We start from the raw sequence: 20850 nt of genomic DNA, 5'->3' as shown, positions 1-20850 counted from the left end.
AGAGGGGTGACGCCTTGAAGGCAGGTCTCACAAGAATCTGTCAAAATCCATTGATTTAGGGTGACTTCATGACCCTGTGTCCACAAGAGTGACCCACAGTCACCCCTCGAGCAAACACACACACACACACACACACAGCAGTATGACAAACTACTCACTGTGCTCCTCTACATCTCTGTTCTGAAAAAAATTCTTTGAATTTCTTTTAGAATGTACATATTTCACTTACATCATGTAGATCAATGTGTAAAACTGCATATTTGCAGGAACCAAAGATAGAATTTTGACAATTTGTCCATCATTAATGAATGTCATTTCCATCCCGTCTTAAATAATCATTCATTTTGTGGTGCAAATGACATTTTAAAAACATTTTTAATAAAAAGGCAGACACTTTCAATTTGTTTAACTTTAAAAAAATAAATAAATAAATACAAATTTCAAAGGTTATTTTAATCATCTTGGTAAACACCTTAGGAAGTTAGTATGCAAACTTTTGAAAAAATGTTTTAGGGGCAAAATTGTTGGTTGTGGTAGAAATTATGGTAAAAAACGGCTGAAATTTGGTTAAAAAATGATGAGATCGTTGTCACACAATAAATATTTAAATTGTATTTCATTCTTGAAAATTTCATTCTTTGTTTTGATTATAATAAAATCCAAAATGTCATTATTCATATTTTATGTTAGATTTTCATATTTTAAGATTGAAAGTTTGATTCTGGGACAAGGCTAATAATAAAAGCTATACATTTGAATATTTTATTTTATTTTATTTTATTTTAGAGATTCAGTAAAGTTACACACATCAGCCACATCAGTCATGAAAGATATGATAATGAGATGTTTGAATCTGTTGCATATGTCAGTGATTTATTATATCTGTCTTGAAATCGTTCTGGTTTAATGATGGTTCTGGTCAGGACCAGGCCGCAGAGAGAGATAGAGAGGGCAGATAAGAGCGTTTTAGCTGAGGTCAAATGATCGTGCCTGGATGAGCAGATCTTTAGTGTGTTGGAGAAAGAACACAACCCCTCAACATCCAGAGGTGACGCAAGTCTGACCCTCACAGATCTTCTCAGGGTGAATCCTGCTCTTCAACTGATGACTGCAGAGGCACGGTTAGATTGATGATTGCTTTCTGAACCCTTGCGCTCCCTCTTTTTGTTTCTCCGTCTTTCTCTTAAACAACAAGCATGAAATATAGTTTGCAAAAGTCAAGTGAACAGATGCAGTTTGTCAGAACGTGTGTAATCAGCTCCTTTTGCAGACGAGTGTGTGCTCATCAGAAGCGCCTGCTGCTTTTCAAGAGTGCAGAGGCACAGATGTCACTTATCAATCGCAAAATATGCACTACAGTCCATTTTCTTTTTATATTAGTGTATGCAATGTTGTGCCTAAAACTTCTGAAACTACCACTAAACAGCAAAAGCACTTAAAGAAAATAATTGATCATGCTCAGAACAGCATCTTTACAATATTCACAAAAGGCAATAGGCGCCAGATTATGTTTTTACATTTCAGGCTGTCAGTCATGTATCGCTTTAATTATTGCCTGATTGTTGCATTGTTGTATTTGAAAGCTCTTGTCCACTGCACATCAATCTTTGCTCCATTAAAGTCAAAGCTCCATCAAAATAAATTCTTAAAGTTTTAATGGGGCTCTTTATTATAATTTTAGTTTTTGTAATTCCCTTTTTTGTATCCTCAATGGTGACTTTCATTGAACTCTCACTACTGTAATAAAGTTACTATATTATATTAAACAACACTGTCATACAATGATGCATTGCATTTAAAGCAGCATAATTTAACACAGTACTAAGTACTATGAATACATATATGTACATATTCTTTACATTTTAAATAATATATCTTTATTTTTTTCTCTTTACAGTAATGATACATTTTTGCTCTGTCATTTAGCAGATGTTTTTATCCAAAAAATTTGATAAAAAAAAAAAAGTTTTTAAAATAAGTCTCTTCTGCTTACCAAGACTGCATTTATTTGGTAAAAAATACAGTAAAATTGTGAAATATTATGCACATTTAAAATAACTGTTTTCTATTGTAATCTATTTTAAAAAGTAATTTATTCCTGTGATGCAAAGCTGAATTTTCAGCATCATTACTCCAGTCTTCAGTGTCACACGATCCTTCAGAAATCATTCTAATATGCTGATTCACGGCTCAAGAATTAATTATTATTTTTAACGTTGAAAACAGTGGTTCTGCTTCATTTTCCTTTTGTGGAAAACATGATGCCTTTTTTTTCAGGATTATTTAATGATTAAAAAGTTCAAACAAATAGCATTTATTTGAAACAGAAATCTTTTATAATTGTATAAATTACTTTACTGTTACTTTTGATCATTTTAATGTGTCCTTGATAAATTATAGTAGTAATTTCTTAAAAAAACAAACAAATCCTAACTACCCAAACCTTTGAACTATATAGTGTATATTTTGATTTTAGGGTGAAGTTTTGCCCAGTTCAACCTAATGTGTGATAGTGTGAGTTTGATATTTTAGATCTGGCTGTGCTTATCTTTGTTATAAAACGTCCCCCGGCTGTGAAGAGCTCTGTGCTTTATCTGTGACCTTTCCACTCCATTCATGCTCTGCTGGATCCTTACAGTTCTTCAGCTAATGCCTTCAGTAAGCGTCACATCCAATACAAAATCATGCTTTATTATTTCATTCTATAGTGTGTGTGTGTGTGTGTGTGACTCTGGTCTACATCATTATTTTCTAGCCAAATGACAGCACAGATAAACATGACAAAGCAGCCTGTGAAAGGAGAGGGAGGGACAAGGAACAAAAGAGAGGAAGAACGTCTTAAAACGAGTGAAACAACACATTCAAGGGTTTTCGTTTCAGATAAGGGAACCAATGCGATTAGGACAAACCATCCAGTGTTCCCTAATTAAATGTCACACAGTTGCTCTCCCTCACTATAGAGTCATATTGTGTATATGCAGCGAAACTTTCCGCTTTCCATCTTTTTGTCTTCTATTATTGTGTGTTTCATACCTTCTTCACATTAAGGAAAGAATCTGAGTGAATGGAAGAGCTTCCCATGACTGAATATCTTTCATAGTTTTAGTTCATTTCCTTATTCTGCCTCCTAATCATAATAACAAGAAAGGTTTAGGTTTGTTGTCAGGGCTTTTTAAGGTAAAAGGCATGTCGATATTTGCACTTTACCGAATTTGTTGGTTTAGGCAGTTCGTTTAAAGGAACAGGTAGAAGTAAACAATTTACAGATTTGTTTGAATCATCTCTGTGTGATCTTTTACAATTTTTGTTGTGAACTAAATATTTAAATACTGTTGTTTATGATTCTGACTCGTCACACATCACAGTTTTACTCGCAAACTGTGATGAGTGATGAATGTGTCGTGAATCAGTTCAGTCGAATCATTAAAAAGATTCCTTTGCAAATCGGAAAACAGGAAAGCTTTTAAGTATGTCTGGCAGCTGAAACATTCCCTATGTAGTCTGCACTGTAGACAGGCAAAACAGCATCTTCGTCTTGAGTTGTGAGTGTAATAGTGTTTGTAACATTGAGAATAGAGTTGTAACATTGCTACAAAAATGCTGAAACACAAACAGTGAGATGCATTTGACATGTTAAAGTGCTGGATTGAAAATAAATCCATAAAAACGTTTACTTAAAGTAAATGTAAACATGAAAACTGAAATACACTCAATTACAAAAAAAAAAAAAACAACTTGAAATATTTTATTTCAGCTAGTTACCAAAGCAATATTTCGTATTTTTATTTAGTTTAACTTGATGCACTTAACAAGGATATTATTGTTAAAGGGTTAGTTCACTCTAAAATGAAAATTAGCCCATGTTTTACTCACCATCAAGGCATCCTATGACTTTCTTCTTTCAGACGAATCCAATCGGAGTTATATAAAAAATTGTCCTTGCTCTTCCAAGCTTTATAATGGCAGTGGGTGGGTGTTTCTGTTCAACAGTCCAAAAGAAGTAAAATAAAGCACGCACATCCATAATAAAATGTGCCTCACACAGCTCCGGGGGGTAAATAAAGGCCGAATTGATGCATTTTTGTAAGAAAAATATCCATATTTAAAACATTATAAACACTTTTCTCTCACTTCCGCTAACTGTCATACGTGCAAGCCGTTCTGGTGGATGACGTAGAACGTATGCGTCCATTATAAAGCTTGGAAGAGCAAGGACAATTTTTAATATACTGTAACTCCGATTGGATTCGTCTGAAAGAAGAATGTCATATACACCTAGGATGCCTTGAAGGTGAGTAAAACACGGGCTAATTTTCATTTTTGATTGAACTAACCCTTTAGCTAATTCTAAAACCTTCATTAGTTGAAATAAAAACATTAACTGAAATAAAAAAAAATTTACAAAAAAAAGAAAAGTTCCCAAAGCAACATTTCTCATTTTCCTTTAGTTTAACTTTTAGACAGTTAGTTTAATGTATATTTATATAAGACATATTAAAAATAAATAAAAACAACAAAAACACACAACAAAGTCACTGAGACATTAACTAACATCAACATGAAAACAAAATATAATTGATATGAAAATAACACTGTTGCTTAAACTAAAACTTAAATAAAAATAACTAAATACTATTTACACATTAAAAAAACAGTAATTTGTAAAAATGACAAAAACACAACAAATTTACTAAAATTTTAAGTAAATAATTAAAACAGAAAATACAAAAAGTATTTAAAATATTAAACTAAATATGTAATATTAGAGCTAAATTCAAAATATTTAAAGAATAATAGTATCTTAGTGATACTACAATTACGTGGTTCATGCTTTTCAGATGTTGGCCTATGGTTACATGACAAGCAGGTAAACAAATATCTAAAATAATTTTTTGAACTATTATAAAATAATTTATTTATTTGAATTAATTATTAGTTCCTCTTCTGGAACTCGAGCTGTGTCGAAAACGCTAGGGGAACGCCTTCTGCGACCCACGCTCTGAATCACATGTGAAATCAGTCCAATAGCTGAACGGGACGTCACGGCGGATGACGTCATGACCAGGAAGCTATAAAAGCAAGTGCGGCGGAGCCAGCGTCAGCTTTCTGTCATTCAGCGAAGCGCTCTGTGTGTGTCAGTCATATTTATTGTTGTCTGTCTATTGTGATAAAAAAGTCTATTAAGCAGCTATGTCTAAGGCTCACGCTAAGACAAAGCATGCAAAGGGCGAGTGCAAGTCACGTTATAGGTTGTGTGTTCCTCCCTGCCCACGTTATATCACGAGTGGGGATACACACAGCCTGTGCGTGGTTTGCCAACGTGATTACTCTTGGCCTGCTGTACATGAGACCCCTACAGTGGTGGCTCAAGACCAGGGGGTTCTCCCCCCGAGGGGAAACCCGCCTCGCATGTTCAAGGTCACGCGGAGATGCCTACGTGCCTTAGACACCGTCGGTCGCAGAAGGCGTTCCCCTAGCGTTTTCGATGCAGCGTCTCGTTCCCTCGAGGAACTAGGGTTACATACGTAACCTGAGACGTTTTTTGTCAACTCACGAACCCCTTCCGTTCCCTCATGAATCTCTCAGAGTTAATGGATGCACGTGATGCATGTCTTGGTAGCTTAACTTCTAACCATGATGTTAATTGGCTGTTAATTGCAGGCCACAGAGTGGGGAGTAGACGAGAGCACCAGGAGGTCCTGCCAGAGCAAAGGAAAGACAGAGGTGAGAGACGAACACTGGTATGTGGAGTGTTTGGTTTACCATAAAGCACTCTGAATGAATGTACTGCATGTTAATGGAGGGTTCTGGTAGTTAACCGGTAGGGTTCTGGAAGTAAACTGTAATGTGTGTGAAATTAATTGTTTCTTCTCTCTCAGGATGAGTGTCAGAACTATGTCCGTGTCCTCCTGTTGAACGGCAGTCGTCTGTTCACCTGCGGCACTAATGCTTTCATGCCCATGTGTACGACTCGCCCTGTTACGGACATCTCCAGCGTCCTGGAGTCCATCAGCGGTGTGGCCCGCTGTCCCTACGACCCTCGACACAACTCTACAGCCATGATAACTGAGAGTGGAGAAGTCTACGCAGCTACAGTGACTGATTTCTCCAGCCGCGACCCGATTATTTATCGCAGTCTGGGGAACATGCCGCCCCTGCGGACCGCACAGTACAACTCCAAATGGCTCAACGGTACAGCGGGACAACACACAACTTATCAATGAATCTGAAAAATCCTGTAAAGAATATGTTTAGGTCATATTTTACATTAAAGTCAAAATAACACCTGTATATTAAATTATATATATGTATATATATATATATATATATAATGAAATTTTTTTTTTTTGCATTATACCATTATTTTCATGACAATTAAGCCTATGTTGACCTATATTCTCATTACTGAAAAAATAATGATAATTTAATTGTATTTTTTATTAATACATCATGGTAGTATTTTTTTTACTTGCCTTAATTTATACATTGAGATGCCGCAATACTGTATAAGAAAATTCAACAATGAAACATGACAAACATTTAAAAAACTCAAAAGTTAAGCATGGATACATTTTTTATTTAAAAATGTTGCATTAAGAATTTTATTACTGTGATAAAAAATTATTTAAAATAAAAAGAAATCATTAAAATTGTTGCATTATACATAGTATTTTTCACTGTGATAAAAAATCTGTATTACAGTGGTGAGAATCAACAAAAAATTTGATTTTGAGGGAAAGAATACCATAATTAAAACATCCTAATAGTCTTAAATATTCTTCGATTTCTTTAAATAAAACTTGTTTTTCTTCTGATTTTGGTGTGAAAAGTGACCTGGCCATGTGTGATTTACCCTTATATTTATGTCTGTTTTTTGAAATAATTATCTTTAAGGAATTATATTTTGTCATGTCACACCACACCGCTGTCACTGAAAGCAAGATATCCACTTTCTTCCTTCCCTTTCTCTCTACAGAACCTCACTTTGTCTCTGCATACGAGGTGGGCCACTTCACGTACCTCTTTCTGAGAGAGAACGCAGTAGAACAGGACTGTGGGAAGACGGTCTTCTCTCGTGTGGCCCGTGTGTGTCAGAATGACATTGGTGGTCGTTTCCTGCTGGAAGACACATGGACCACCTTCATGAAGGCTCGACTCAACTGTTCCCGCTCTGGAGATGTTCCCTTCTACTACCATGAGCTGCAGAGCACCTTCTACCTCCCTGAGCAAGATCTCATCTATGGAGTCTTCACCACCAACGTGTGAGTGGATGCTTCATGAAGTAGTGAACAGTCACACGGCAGGAATTTCATTAGGCTAGAGCAGAATTTGCAACAAAATAAAACTTCCATTTATTAATGTCTTGTAAGTACTGTTTTCTATTTGAATATATTGTAAAATGTCATTTATTCTAGTGATCGAAGCTGAGTTTTCAGCATCATTCCTCCAGTCTTCAGTGTCACATGATCCTTCAGTGATATTATGCCAAGCACATTCGGTTTTACGTGGATATTGGAACACAAGTGAAGTACAAAGCCTAGTTCAGCCGACATAATAAATCATAGTTTGGCATCCAAATACATCGCAAATATGGAAACATTTGGATTTGTGCCGAATGAGAGGCTACGTGAGCCCAACATCGGTTTCTGTTTCAGTTTTGCTTTAAATTAATTTGTTTTGGCTTGTTGTTTATATAGCGTCTTATATTTTCCTTGTTGTTCTGTTCTGAGTACCATTAAATTGAAATGTTTTGTTGTGGAGTGAGGCGGACTAAAATAGCATATAGCCTAGTTATATATATAGTTTTTCTAATGTTTGTAAACATTTGTGACCCTGGAGCACAAAACCAGTCTTAAGTCGCTGGGGTATATTTGTAGCAATAGCCAAAAATACATTGTATGGGTAAAAATTATCGATTTTTCTTTTATGCCAAAAATCATTAGGTTTTGTTCCATGAAGATATTTTGTAAATTTCCTACCGTAAATATATCAAAACTTAATTTTTGATTAGTAATATGCATTGCTAAGAACAACTTTAAAGGCGATTTTCTCAGTATTTAGATTTTTTTACACCCTCAGATTCCAGATTTTCAAATAGTTGTATTTCGGCCAAATATTGTCCTATCCTAACAAACCATACATCAATGGAAATTCAGCTTTCAGATGATGCATAAATCTCAATTTCAAAAAATGTACCCTTATGACTGGTTTTGTGGTCCAGGGTCACATTTCACTTTATTTACTGGTATTTCGGAATGTAATAATAAAATGACTTATCTGTTTTTCTCATAAAAACTATTTTATTTTATATTTGTAGCATATTTTTAACCATGCAGCAAACATTTTTTTAAAGTTATTTTTATGGGCTTTTATGCCTTTTTTATTAGGATAGGTCAGTAGAGAGATGACAGGAAAGCATTGGGTGGAGAGAGGGGAGCAGGATTGGTAAAGGACCCCGAGACGGGATTCGAACTCGGGTCGCCATGAGCACAGTTGCATTGTATGTCAACGCACTAACCACGAGGCTATCGGCACCAACAAACATTTTAAAATATTTTTCAAAATTACTAAAATTGAACCGTTTTTAAACAGTTTAACTAACTGTATAAATCAGTCAAAATTCTAACTGTCAGTTAACAGTTAATTGGTTAACTGGTTAGTATGAGCATTCCTAGACGCAACATTTATGGGAGGAGAATATTAAAATAAAACATGCAAGGTTATTTACTAAGGTTTGCAGGAGTCAATTTACTGCTATTTGTGCCATTCAACTTCCAAAAAAGCATATCGGAAATCACTTTGTGCTTGATATGGCTGCCTTAGTTGCTTGGTCATTATGGAAATGATCTGGCTCCATCTGTGTTCTTTAATTTGCGCATTGTCAGTAGATCACCAGCAGAACTAATTTGCCCTCTTTAGTACATCTAGCTCTTAAAATCTTACCGACCCCTAACTTTTGAACACTACTGTTTTTCTATTAAGATTTAGAATGTACAGCACCACACCATCTTTCACTTCTTCCTCTCATTCACAGGAACAGCATTGCTGCGTCAGCGGTGTGTGCGTTTAACCTCAGTGCCATCACGCAGGCCTTTAACGGACCCTTTCGCTATCAGGAGAACCCTCGGACCAGCTGGCTTTCCACTCCCAACCCCATCCCAAATTTTCAGGTGAAGGAAATGAACTGCTGCAGCTTCCATTTCAAAGCATTTTACTTTTACCCTGAAGCCAACTCACAATTTTATTCAAGACGTTTGGCACAAAATGCAGTAGTCAGTTCGATTTAGATTTACAGTTTCTCTAATGTGCAGTTCCTCATCGCCTATCTCTGTGACAGTGTGGGACAGTGAATGATTCAGGTCCTGGCGGTAATCTAACAGAACGCAGTCTTCAAGACGCCCAGCGGCTCTTCCTCATGAGCGAGGTGGTTCAGCCCATCTCTACGGATCCTCTGGTCATGCAAGACAACATCCGTTTCTCCAGACTGGCTGTGGACATTGTTCAGGGGAGAGACACGCTCTACCACGTCATGTACATCGGCACAGGTCAGGAAGGAATAAAGTGTGACATTCACACCTTTGTCCTCCAGTGTTGTGCTCTGTGGTTCTAATAGTTTTCTTTCATTGACCAATCAAGAGTACGGCACCATCATCAAGGCCTTATCCACAACTAATAAGAGTCTGCGCAGATGTTACTTGGAGGAGATGAGCATTCTCCCAGAAAACATGCAGGAGCCAATCCTGAACCTGCAGATTCTGCACAGCGATAGGTCGCTTTTCGTGGGACTCCCCAGCAGAGTGCTGAAGATCCCTCTGGAGAGATGCTCCAACTACAAAACCGAACAGTGAGTCGCACGCATGCACACATCAACTAGGACATGCACTTTAGTCGACTAGGCTTTATGAATAATACTAGTTTTCTAAAATGTTTTGAAAGAAGTCTCAGCAAAGTTGCATTTATTTGATCAAAAACACCGTAATATTGTGAAATATTATTGTGATTTAAAACAACTGTTTTCTATTTATATATATTTTAAAATCTAATTTATTCCTGTGATGTAGAGCTGAATTTTCAGCATCATTACTCCAGTCTTCAGTGTCACACGATCCTTCAGAAATCATTCTAATATGCTGATTTGCTGCTCAAGAAATATTTCTGATTATTATCAATGTTGAAAACAGTTGTGCTGCTTAATATTTTGTTGTGAACTATCATACAATTTTTCTAGGATTCTTTGGTATATAGAAAGTTTGTAACATTTTAAATGTCTTTGCTGCCACTTTTGATCAATTTACTGCATCCTTAATTAATAAAAGTATTAACTTCTTCTTTTTAAAAAAAATCATACTGACTCTAAACTTTTGAATGGTGGTGCATTTTCACAGAAATTAGCTGATTAAACCAGATTTGCCAAAAATGTAATAGATTTTAAAAAAGTGGTAGCAAGTGACTTTTTTGGAGCTATATTTTTGATTATATTTATATTTGATGAATCAAAAGTTTCTTTAATTTGACTTTTGATCAATTTAATGCATCATTGCTGAAGAAGCTGGTATTCATTTCTTGAAAAAAAAAATCATACTGACCCTAAACTTTTGAATGGTAGCGTAATTTCAACAGAAATGACCTTGTACCAGATTCCTGAGAAGTATAATAGGCTACTAAAAGACAATGGCAGAGAGTGATTTATTTGGTGCTCAATGCAGAAAGATCTTGAAGAATAATTGTGTCAGACTCATTGACAACAGACTCCTGAGGTCAGAGCGTTCTAACCATAACAAGGACTGAACTGTCACATTCATATTGTATCAGTACAGAACTCCTGAAGCCTTGAAATTTCTGGATTCCATTTGCCGTGATTTTGACAGTGAGTACCTATTCACACATGATATTGCAATGCACAGTTGCTGTTAAATTACAGCAAAGGCTGAATACGGCACATGTCCTTCCGAGCTGCTAATGCCCTTGGAGTCAGACAGGAAATTAAGTTTAAGGAGATGAAGTGAATGACAGTACTTATGAGCAGTCACAGATATTATTATCTCATAAATCCTCTGCCACTGGCCGAGAGGCGGACGAATGATGAACTAGGTCATTTAAAAAAAATCGCTGCATCGTGTTCTACACCACTGCTATGAATAGAACACCTATAAATTGTCGAATGTCATTAAAAATATATAATGCATGCGTCACTTCTCGCAGGAAGCGACTGCATTTACATTAGAGATGTACTGTAATTAGATCTCAAATTCATAAATTAATGGCCTCCACATGGATGAATTGGGCTTCAGAGCTGGATTTGTAAGAGCTTTGTGCAATTTTGTGCCCTAATACGTGGTAAATTGACTTATAAAATCAAGCAAAAAGTTTTTTTTTGGATCTGCTAAACGCCTTCGAGAACTCCACATAACACCATATTTAAATACACCATATAATAGAGATGTTTGTTTTTTGCCTTCTTGCAGCATGTCACATCAGGAGAGGTTTTCCATGTGATCTGTCAGTTTAGATGCACATATGTGCTTATGATTCGAGGGTGTTGGTAATGACTTTAGAGGTAGGAGAGGGTCTTTATGTAAGGAACGTGATCCTCAGACTCTCTTCCTGACTTCCTGCCACAGATGTTGTTGCACAAACACTCGGCGCTGCATGAGGCGGACACTTTTGATGTTTGAAGCTGTTATGGGATGCGATGGAACTGTGTTTGTAAAGCTGCTCGGTGTTTAGCATGGCAATGCAATGGAAAAAAGTCATTTCATTATATATTCTCCCCCACGCACACATACACCCAGGTGGCAAAAGGTCAGATCTCACAAGATGTTGCAAATAACTCTAATTATTTTATACCAGTTTTCATCTTTAGAGGTTGATTGACCTGCAAGTGTTTAGTCATGTCATTATAATTTTTGCAGTTTTCTAATGTTGCTAGTGTTTATTAAACGGATGTTTAGTTGTTAGTGGGACGCTGAGACACTGTTATATTTGATTTGGGAATAAAATATGAGTGTCTATACTACTGTTTAGAAGTTTAGGGTCGGCTTAATGTTGTGAAATATTAAAATAGCTATTTTCTATTGTAATATATTTTAAAATGTAATTTATTCCTGTGATGCAAAGCTGAATTTTTACGGGATGATATTAGACTAAAAATTATTAATAGATGCACGCACAATTATCCATGTACTGCATAAATTTTATGTATGTATCTTACTAACCACAAACAAATGCCTTTCGATTTGAGTCTGTGGAATTCGGGATTAAATGATTGTGCAGCGATTTGAACAAATATACAGACATGTTTGCGAATAAAAATGTTCTGTTCTGCTTTAATATATAATAAATTGCTCATGCAAAAAGGAATCCGTGCATTTGTGGATCAGGTGACACGTGTGCATTTATTGACATTTTGTTCGAGTCAATCTTGTTTGGTTCATTTGGATTTTGAGACTTCATTTTCGCAGTTTGCAGAATTTCACGACGCCCACACACACAACTACCAATGAACAAGGCCCAGTGCAATTCATTAACGTGTACACGATTTGAAAAAAAAAAATTCACTACACACACTTTTCAACCAGTGTCTGCAGAGTTAAAAATTACATTAATGTGCAGCATTTTGTTAAAATAAAGACATATCTGTGAATACAAATGTTATAGTTTGTATTAAAGTATCATAATTTGTGAATGTAGCAATTTAAATGTGCATTTGTGGATCAGCATTTGTTTGCGAATTTTTCAAATCGTGTACACGTTAATGAATTGCACTGGGCCTTGTTCATTGGTAGTTGTGTGTGTGGGCATCGTGAAATGCTGCAAACTGCGAAAATGAAGTCTCAAAATCCAAATGAATCGAACAAGATTGACTCGAACAAGATGTCAGTAAATGCATGTGTGTCACCTGATCCACAAATGCACGGATTCCTTTTTGCTTGAGCAATTAATGATATATTAATGAAGAACAGAACATTTTTATTTGCAAACATGTCTGTATTTGTTCAAATCGGTGCACAATCATTTAATCCCGAATTCCACAGACACAAATTGAAAGGCATTTGTTTGTGGTTAGTAAGATACATGCATAAAATTTATGCAGTACATGGATAATTGTGCGTGCATCTATTAATCATTTTGAGCTTAATATCATCCCATACATTTTCAGCCTCATTACTCCAGTCTTAAGAAACATTTCTGATTATTATGATAGTTGAAAACAGCTTTGCTGATTAATACTTTTGTGGAAAACAGGATGCTTTTTTTCAGGATTATTTGATTAATAGGAAGTTTGAAAAAACGGCATTTATTTGTCACAGAAATCTTTTGTAACATTATTTATAAATGTCTTAACTGTAACTGTTAATCAATGAAATAATTTAATCCTTGCTGAATTAATTTTGTTAAAAAAACAAAACAAAACAAGGCCCCAAACATTTGAACACTGGTTAATATTTGATTGTATGCATGTGCTTGTAATTTACTGGTAATTTGCATTGTTTGGTTTTTCATACTTGGTCCTTCTTAAGAATGGCACATCATTAAAATACTGAAACATGCTCTTGAATTAATCACACAGTCTCACTCCACTGAACCCAAAGGACACAAGAAGAAAATGATAAGTCTGTTAGCTCTAATAAATCACCAGAGGTGCTGTCAGATGCTGTTTATCTCTCAGAGCAGGATTTGAGGTTTATTGTGTCTTCTCTGTAGTTACTGTAACAGTCAGATCATATCACGCTCTGATCAGATGCTTATTTACACTTCAGCTCAGTCTCTGACTTTGATCTCAATAAAATAAATCTCGTAAGTGATGTTTAGATTATAGACAAAATTCGCAAAACATTCCCTTGAGATTTAGTGATCAGTCTGAGAAGGATGGTATTAGTTTTAATATTTATTGCACTGAGATTTATTCTTCAGTTATTAAGGTCTGCAACATCCTGTAGAAGTCAATTGCAGTCCAATCTCTCCTCTCCTTTTTCTCTTTTGTCATTAAGAAGTTCTGATGAGCAGACGGGACACTTTTTATGGTGGTATTAATTAAGACCTTGTCATTGATGTGTGATTTTTGTAATCGTAGAGATTGTCTGGGTGCCAGGGATCCGTACTGTGGCTGGGACCGGAAACAGAAGAGCTGCACGACGATTGAGGACAGTTCCAACATGAGCCAGTGGAGCCAAGACATCACAAAGTGCCCTGTAAGACACACTTTCAGACAATATCATCACACATACTGTAAAAGAAAAATCACAAATGTCATCTCTTTATTATCTCAGGTGTTTCTTCAACACAGAAGTGAGATTAAATAGAGTAAATGGAGATTTTTGATTAAGTCTCCTGTAACTTCGATTATTATCTTTAGCAAAAGACCCTCTGTTCTGTTCTTTTCTGTATTCTATTTGATTATTTTCTATACTAATATATCATTTTCTGTTCTGTTCTATTCTGTTCTGTTATATTCTTATATTCTGTTATATTCTACTCTGCTTTGGTATATTCTGTTTTCCATTCTGTATTCATTTATTTTCTATACTAATCTATCATCTTCTATTCTGTATTGTTCTGTACCGTATGTTTGTATTCTGTTCTGTTGTATTCCATTCTGTTCTGTTCTATTCTATTCTATTCTATTCTATTCTGTTCTGTTCTATTCTATTCTATTCTATTCTATTCTATTCTATTCTATTCTATTCTTTATTGTTCTGTACTGTATGCTTGTATTCTGTTCTGTTCTGTTGTATTCCATTCTGTTCTGTTCTATTCTATACACTGTTATTATTTTTTGTTCTGTTCTATTCTGTACACTGCTGTTAGTTTTGTTCTGTTCTATTCTGTGCTTTTATTTTTTGTTTTCTATTCTATGTGATTCTGTTCTGTTTTATTCTATTATATTCTGTATGTTTCTATTCTTTTCTGTCCTATATTCTATTTTATTATTTTGTATACTAATATATAATTTTCTGTTTTACTGTTCTGTTATATTCTATTCTGCTTTGTTATATTCAGTTTTCTATTCTGTATTAATTTATTTTCTATTCTATTCTATTCTAAATAGAATCTGTATGTTTGTATTCTGTAATGTATGCTTGATTTTTTTTCTGTTTGTTCTATTCCGCACAACTCTATTCTGTTCTATTCTATTCTGTATTCTGTTCTATTACTCTGTTTTATATTCTGTTCTATTCTGTATGATGCTATTTTCTGTTCTTTTCTATTTTATATGCTTCTGTTCTGTTCTCTTCTATTCTGTTATTTTCTATACGCTTCTATTCTTTTCTATTCTGTTATATTCTCTTCTGTTCTACATACTTCTATTTATTTCTGTTCTATCCTGTTCTGTTCTATTCTATTCTGTTCCATATTCTGTTTTATTCTATTATGTTTATTCTGTTCTACTCTACATTGTGCTACTCTATTCTGTATCATTTTCTTTGAGTACACCATAAATCTCTTATGATTTTTTTTTTGAGCTGGTCGTGAAGAATCAAATTTCTGATGAAGAGCCTTGAAACAGAGCCTGACGACTGACCCAGCTGATCCGAACCCTTCATCTGACAATGTCAATTACACACTGGTGTTCTGCACGATGGTTGGCCAATGTCACTCCTGTTCCCTCTTGGCACTTCATTAGGTCCATAATTAGCAATCACAAATTTCCTATTATCTCTGATGGTTGATATCCTCTGAGGAGCAATAATAAACAAACCTAATTTTCTACAACGTTTTGGAAGCTTTGGCTTTGTCCCAAGTTGCATACTAATATTATGCATTAAAAGTACTTGCTATTATGCTAATGAGCAAAAACTGTTGTTTCCATAGTAATAGCTTGAAGTTGAGACAGTGAGTAAAGCCCCGTTCACACCAAGAACGATAACTATAAAGATAACAATATTAGCGTCCACACCAGCGAACGATATCATCTGTTTATTCTAAGCACACGCGCGTCTGCCTCTTTAAATTCTTGAGCTCGTTACAGCAGGATGGATTCTGATTGGCTGTCAATTTTTTATCGTTCATCAGCTGGAGAAAAATTTTTTGAAAGTGATTCCAACGATATCGTTTCTCTTTGTCTTTATCGTTATAGTTGTGGTGTGGACTCTGCTATTCTTTAATATTGAGAACGATTTTTAGAACTATATCTTTATCGTTATCTTTATAGTTATCGTCCTTGGTGTGAACGGGCCGTAAGAGTGCTTTTCTCAAACTTTTGCAGAATGTATTGGTTCCATAGTTATGGCGTAAATCAACACTAAGTTACAACATGCACAGAATGCACTACTGAATATTTGTGATTTGCGACATTAAACATTAAGCATATAAACAAAATATGATTCTAGTCAGAAATAACATGGGATAAATAGCAGACTGATTGGATTGCATTGGACTTTGTGTTTTGCACGAAATACTTTCTTTTAGCATTACATAATGATGTTGACATTTACATTTTAAGAGAAAGAACATTATGTGAATGTGGGTGCTGTGCTGCTACTGTCTCAATAAATCATTCGTCCACTGCACTTTTACGTATAACCAGTAAGAGCTGTTACTGTATTATATTTAGTTATGGTAACATTTTACAGTAAGATTCTATACATTAATATTAGTATTTATATTATTATTATTGTTAATGTATTTAGTATTATGAGTTAAAAATTGTCAATATTTTTACATTGAATCTTTATAAATATAAATTTATAAATGTACTATTGTTCATTTTTATTTAATAATGGAACATTTATTTATATATAATGCAAACATAAATATTAACCAGGATAATTTCTGTAAAATATTGTTTGTTGTGTTAATTAATGCAAACTTTTGCATCCTTATTTATTGCCCTGATTCATTTTACATACAGTTCCTGAATATTATTTACATGACTATTTATTTTACGTTTTTTTGTGTCTCATTGGGAATGCAATTTATTACTGCTGCTACATAAATTAAACAAAAAAATTGAAACAACATCCAGCTGTCTGTTTACAGTTTTAAAGGCTGCATATTGGATCAATAATAGTAAACATCATGTTACGCGACTACAAAATACTTGGAAAACTATGGAAAACGTACGACAAATTTAAAAAATGAAGTACCAAGTTAACTACAAACTACAGCAGAACTGATGATTTCTTGAGCTTCCTCCTCATTGGTAGGCTGAAGTTGAGTATCTGAGCCGCAGGGGCATCAGAGGAAGCTGAAGGGGACTGTTATTATATGAATTCATAGAAGGGCAAACTGATAAGCATTACATTAACAATTTTTGTCATGCATCAGGGAAAAACCCTCAGTTGACCTTTTTTGATTATACCGTTGAAGTACAGTGAAAGTTGATGCAGGTCTCGAAATTCTGGATGAATGACACTGAGTTCTGGTCAGTTGTTACTAATCCAGACTCACAGTAGATGTTGGTATTCACCTCAATGGGCACGCCGCACACCTGCTCCCTGAAGATTACCCATGCATGCAGATGAATTTAAGACAGTTTTTATCCTGTGCATTACATGAACCACCTACTACTGCAGACTGACACGTGTACATGCTCTATACATCACTGCTGTTGGTTAAATTGCTTTGAAAAATGAGATTATGTGGGGACTTTGATGAATGCAGAAAAATGCAGGTTCAACTCTCAAATTGTGACTTGATTACAAGATTTAGTCTTCAATTAAGGCATGAATACTATTTTGATATTTTAATCGTAAAGATGAAATGGGTCACACTTTATTTTAAGGTCCAATTCTCACTATTAACAAACCATTAACTTTGACTTTTGCCTCAAAAAACTCCTAATTTGCTGCATATTCATAATTAGTAAGGTAGTTGTTAAGTTTAGGTATTGGGTAGGATTTGGGATGTAGAATATGGTCATGCAGAATATGTGCTTTACAAGCACTAATAAACAGCCAATATGTTGTTAATAGGCATGCTAATAAGCAACTAGTTAATATTAAGAATTGGTCCCTATACTAATATAGTGTTACCATTTCCCTTATCTTTTATAGGTCAGCTAAGCAGATAGTCCTGCCCTAAACTCATGCGGTGGTTACAACTTTACATTTCCTAAAAACCGTTGGGTTTATAACAACCAAAACAAGTAGCAAAGAAAAGACTGAAAGGTCACACTTTATTTTAAGGACCAGTTCTCACTATTGGCTTACTATTAACTATTGATTTTGCCTCAATAAACTCCTAACTTGCTGTTTATTAATAGTAAATAAGCTAGTTGTTAAGTTTAGGTATTGGATTAAGGGATCTAAAATATGGTCATGCAGAACAAGGCATTAATATGTGCTGTATAAGTAATAATAAACAGCCAATATGCTAGTACTATGCATGCTAATAAGCAACTAGTTAATAATGAGATATTACCTACTGAAGTTAGCTATAAAAGAAAGTTAGAATCTGAACACTAAGAGGTTTATTCTGAATGAAACAAGTTCAGTGAATTTCTATGCAAACACTAAATGCATACTTACAACATGCCTTGTTTGCATTTACATTTATAGGAGCGCAACCTCACCCAGGATGGTGGATTTGGCCAGTGGTCACCATGGCAGGCTTGTAACCATGACGACGGAGGTGAAGGCACCAGCACATGTCAGTGTCGCACTCGGGCCTGTGATAACCCCCGACCCCAGTGTGGAGGGATGAAGTGTGTCGGGGCCAACATCCAGGTGGCCAACTGCTCCAGGTACACCTACTCTACTAACCCTTATGCTTGTTAAAGTAAACTAACCATGCTTGTTAAAGTTCAAATGTGACAAAACCCTTAAAAAGTAGTTCATTTGAGTTGTGTGCGATATTCCAGTCACATGATAGCTTTGTGTGAGGAACATGCTGTTATTAACGTCACTGACAATTTTCTCTTCTGATGTAGCTCTCAAATCCCATCCGCACCCTCCATATAAAATTGATTGGTTACTAGATACATGAGAACCAAGTCATTTTGCTTCATTGATAAGAAACCTGGCGTGACTTATCTGGCCGAGCCATATTTGTATATATGTGAACACATAAAGTATTGTTCAGAACTGTGGGGTTGGTTTGATTTTTAAAATGTTCTTTGGAAGAAGTATCTTATGCTCACCAAGGCTGCATTTATTTGATTAAAAATACAGTAAAACTAGTAATATTGTGAAATATTATTACCATTTAGTGTAGCCATTTTCTATTTGGATATATTGTAAAATGTAATTTATTCCAATGATCAAAGTTGAATTTTCAGCATCATTACTCCAGTCTTCAGTGTCACATGATCCTTCAGAAATCATTCTAATATGCTGATTTGCTGCTTAAGAAACATTTATGATCAGTTATTGATTTTTAAGCTATATTATCAATATTATCATCTTACTATTTAGCGGTTTGTATGAAAACATAATATTTCCACAATGATTTTTTTCAGGATTCTTTTCTAAATATAAAGTTCTAAAGAACAGCTATTTTATGAAATAGAAATCTTTTGTAACATTATAGATGTCTTTACTGTCACTTTTGAACAATTTAATGCATCACTAATGAATAAAAGTATTAATTTCTCAAAAAACAAAAAGTAATTTTCTCTAAAACAAAAATAGTAGGAATAGTAGTACATTTGAAAGTTGTTCTTCACACAAAACACTGTCATGGAAGACTTGAAGTATACAGTTGCACACGTCATATGGATATAATGGTGCGTCTAATTTTTCAAGTTTGACAGCATCCCATTATTCACTGTCAAAACACAGGGAATTAAAACTCATATGGGTTTTGAAGGAGTAAGAGACTGAGTAAATGATTTTGTTTTTGGATGAACTAGGCCTTTATAATCTGGGACTCCCCATATTGAAGTGGCAGGTGTAAACAGTGCGGCTAGACTGATATATGAGAGCCAGAGAGATCAGCCTGAAGTCTTCAATCACAGCCAATCAAAGTGTCAAAGCACAAAGCACGTCTGATTCAGCTCTTCTGTGAGAGAAAGGCACCACCCAATGCTAACAGCTGCAGAGAGTGAGGCTTCGACTCCATCAATCCTGAACTCTGATACAGATGTGGCTTTATTCATTAACTGCAAGCGGCTGACGCAGCGTTTCTGGCGGAGCAGCTCCTTCTTTGCATGTCCCATTATCCTGCAGTCACTTTCATTCAATGAATGAATGTTCCAATTATATCTTCACCTAGAGAGCTTGTTTAAACACACACATCACCGGGTCTGGGTGCGAGAAACTAACAGGACGCAATGTTTCAGTATAACAGCAGAAGAGCAGCTGTGGCAGATCTATAATAGATGAGTAATGAGCTGCTAATACATCTTTGTCAGAAAGCTACTGTTAAGTTTAATAAAACTGATGTTACCTGTCAGGCTTTAAAGTTGTGATCACAATCCTGTGCAGTCATTATCGGGGCCTTAGAAGGAGTTGCTTGACTCCAGGTGACTCCAGAGGGGCTGTCCTTGTTATTCATTTGGAAAATAGGATTTTCTTACTTTTTGAAGTAAATACTCTAACTTTGCAAACATTGCAACAGTGCAAAGCTCCCAGTTCGCTTACATCTCTGCCCTATCCTTCATATCCTTTCAAACTTGTATGACAGGTTTAAAGGGGGCATGACCTGCCTTTGTTTTTTATGTTGTACGGTCCACTTATAAAGTTATCAAGATTTTTACATCAAAAAGCATAATTTAGAAGTAATAGGCTATTTACATTACTGTCGGATCCAATATAGTCGCACAGCATCGTCTTTTAGTTTCAATCTTTCTGAAAATCCTGCATCGAGTTGTGCCTTGTTTGTAAACTAATCCGCGGTAAAATGAAGTGAAGAAAGGAACGAGCTCTTACTGATGCGGTCTGGAACTTCATTAAAAATAAAGTTCATCCA

General features: G+C 35.3%; 1 protein-coding gene across 1 annotated transcript in view; it reads left to right on the top strand.

Annotated features, from left to right (window-relative positions):
- sema5bb (sema domain, seven thrombospondin repeats (type 1 and type 1-like), transmembrane domain (TM) and short cytoplasmic domain, (semaphorin) 5Bb) overlaps positions 1-20850 on the top strand; it is a 63744-nt gene that overhangs the window by 35627 nt on the left and 7267 nt on the right. Inside the window, exons 6-13 of the mRNA XM_016483852.1 lie at positions 5662-5724; positions 5880-6192; positions 6977-7262; positions 9035-9170; positions 9338-9545; positions 9637-9844; positions 14075-14192; positions 18501-18685. Of these exons, the coding sequence (XP_016339338.1) occupies positions 5662-5724; positions 5880-6192; positions 6977-7262; positions 9035-9170; positions 9338-9545; positions 9637-9844; positions 14075-14192; positions 18501-18685 (1517 nt within the window). The remainder of the gene's footprint in view (positions 1-5661; positions 5725-5879; positions 6193-6976; positions 7263-9034; positions 9171-9337; positions 9546-9636; positions 9845-14074; positions 14193-18500; positions 18686-20850) is intronic.

Source organism: Sinocyclocheilus anshuiensis, unplaced genomic scaffold (genome assembly GCF_001515605.1).
Source record: "Sinocyclocheilus anshuiensis isolate Anshui unplaced genomic scaffold, SAMN03320099.WGS_v1.1 scaffold958, whole genome shotgun sequence".
NCBI classification, from domain to species: domain Eukaryota; kingdom Metazoa; phylum Chordata; class Actinopteri; order Cypriniformes; family Cyprinidae; genus Sinocyclocheilus; species Sinocyclocheilus anshuiensis.
The sequence above is the reverse complement of the archived record's forward strand: the minus strand, read 5'-3'. Positions and strand labels throughout refer to the sequence as shown.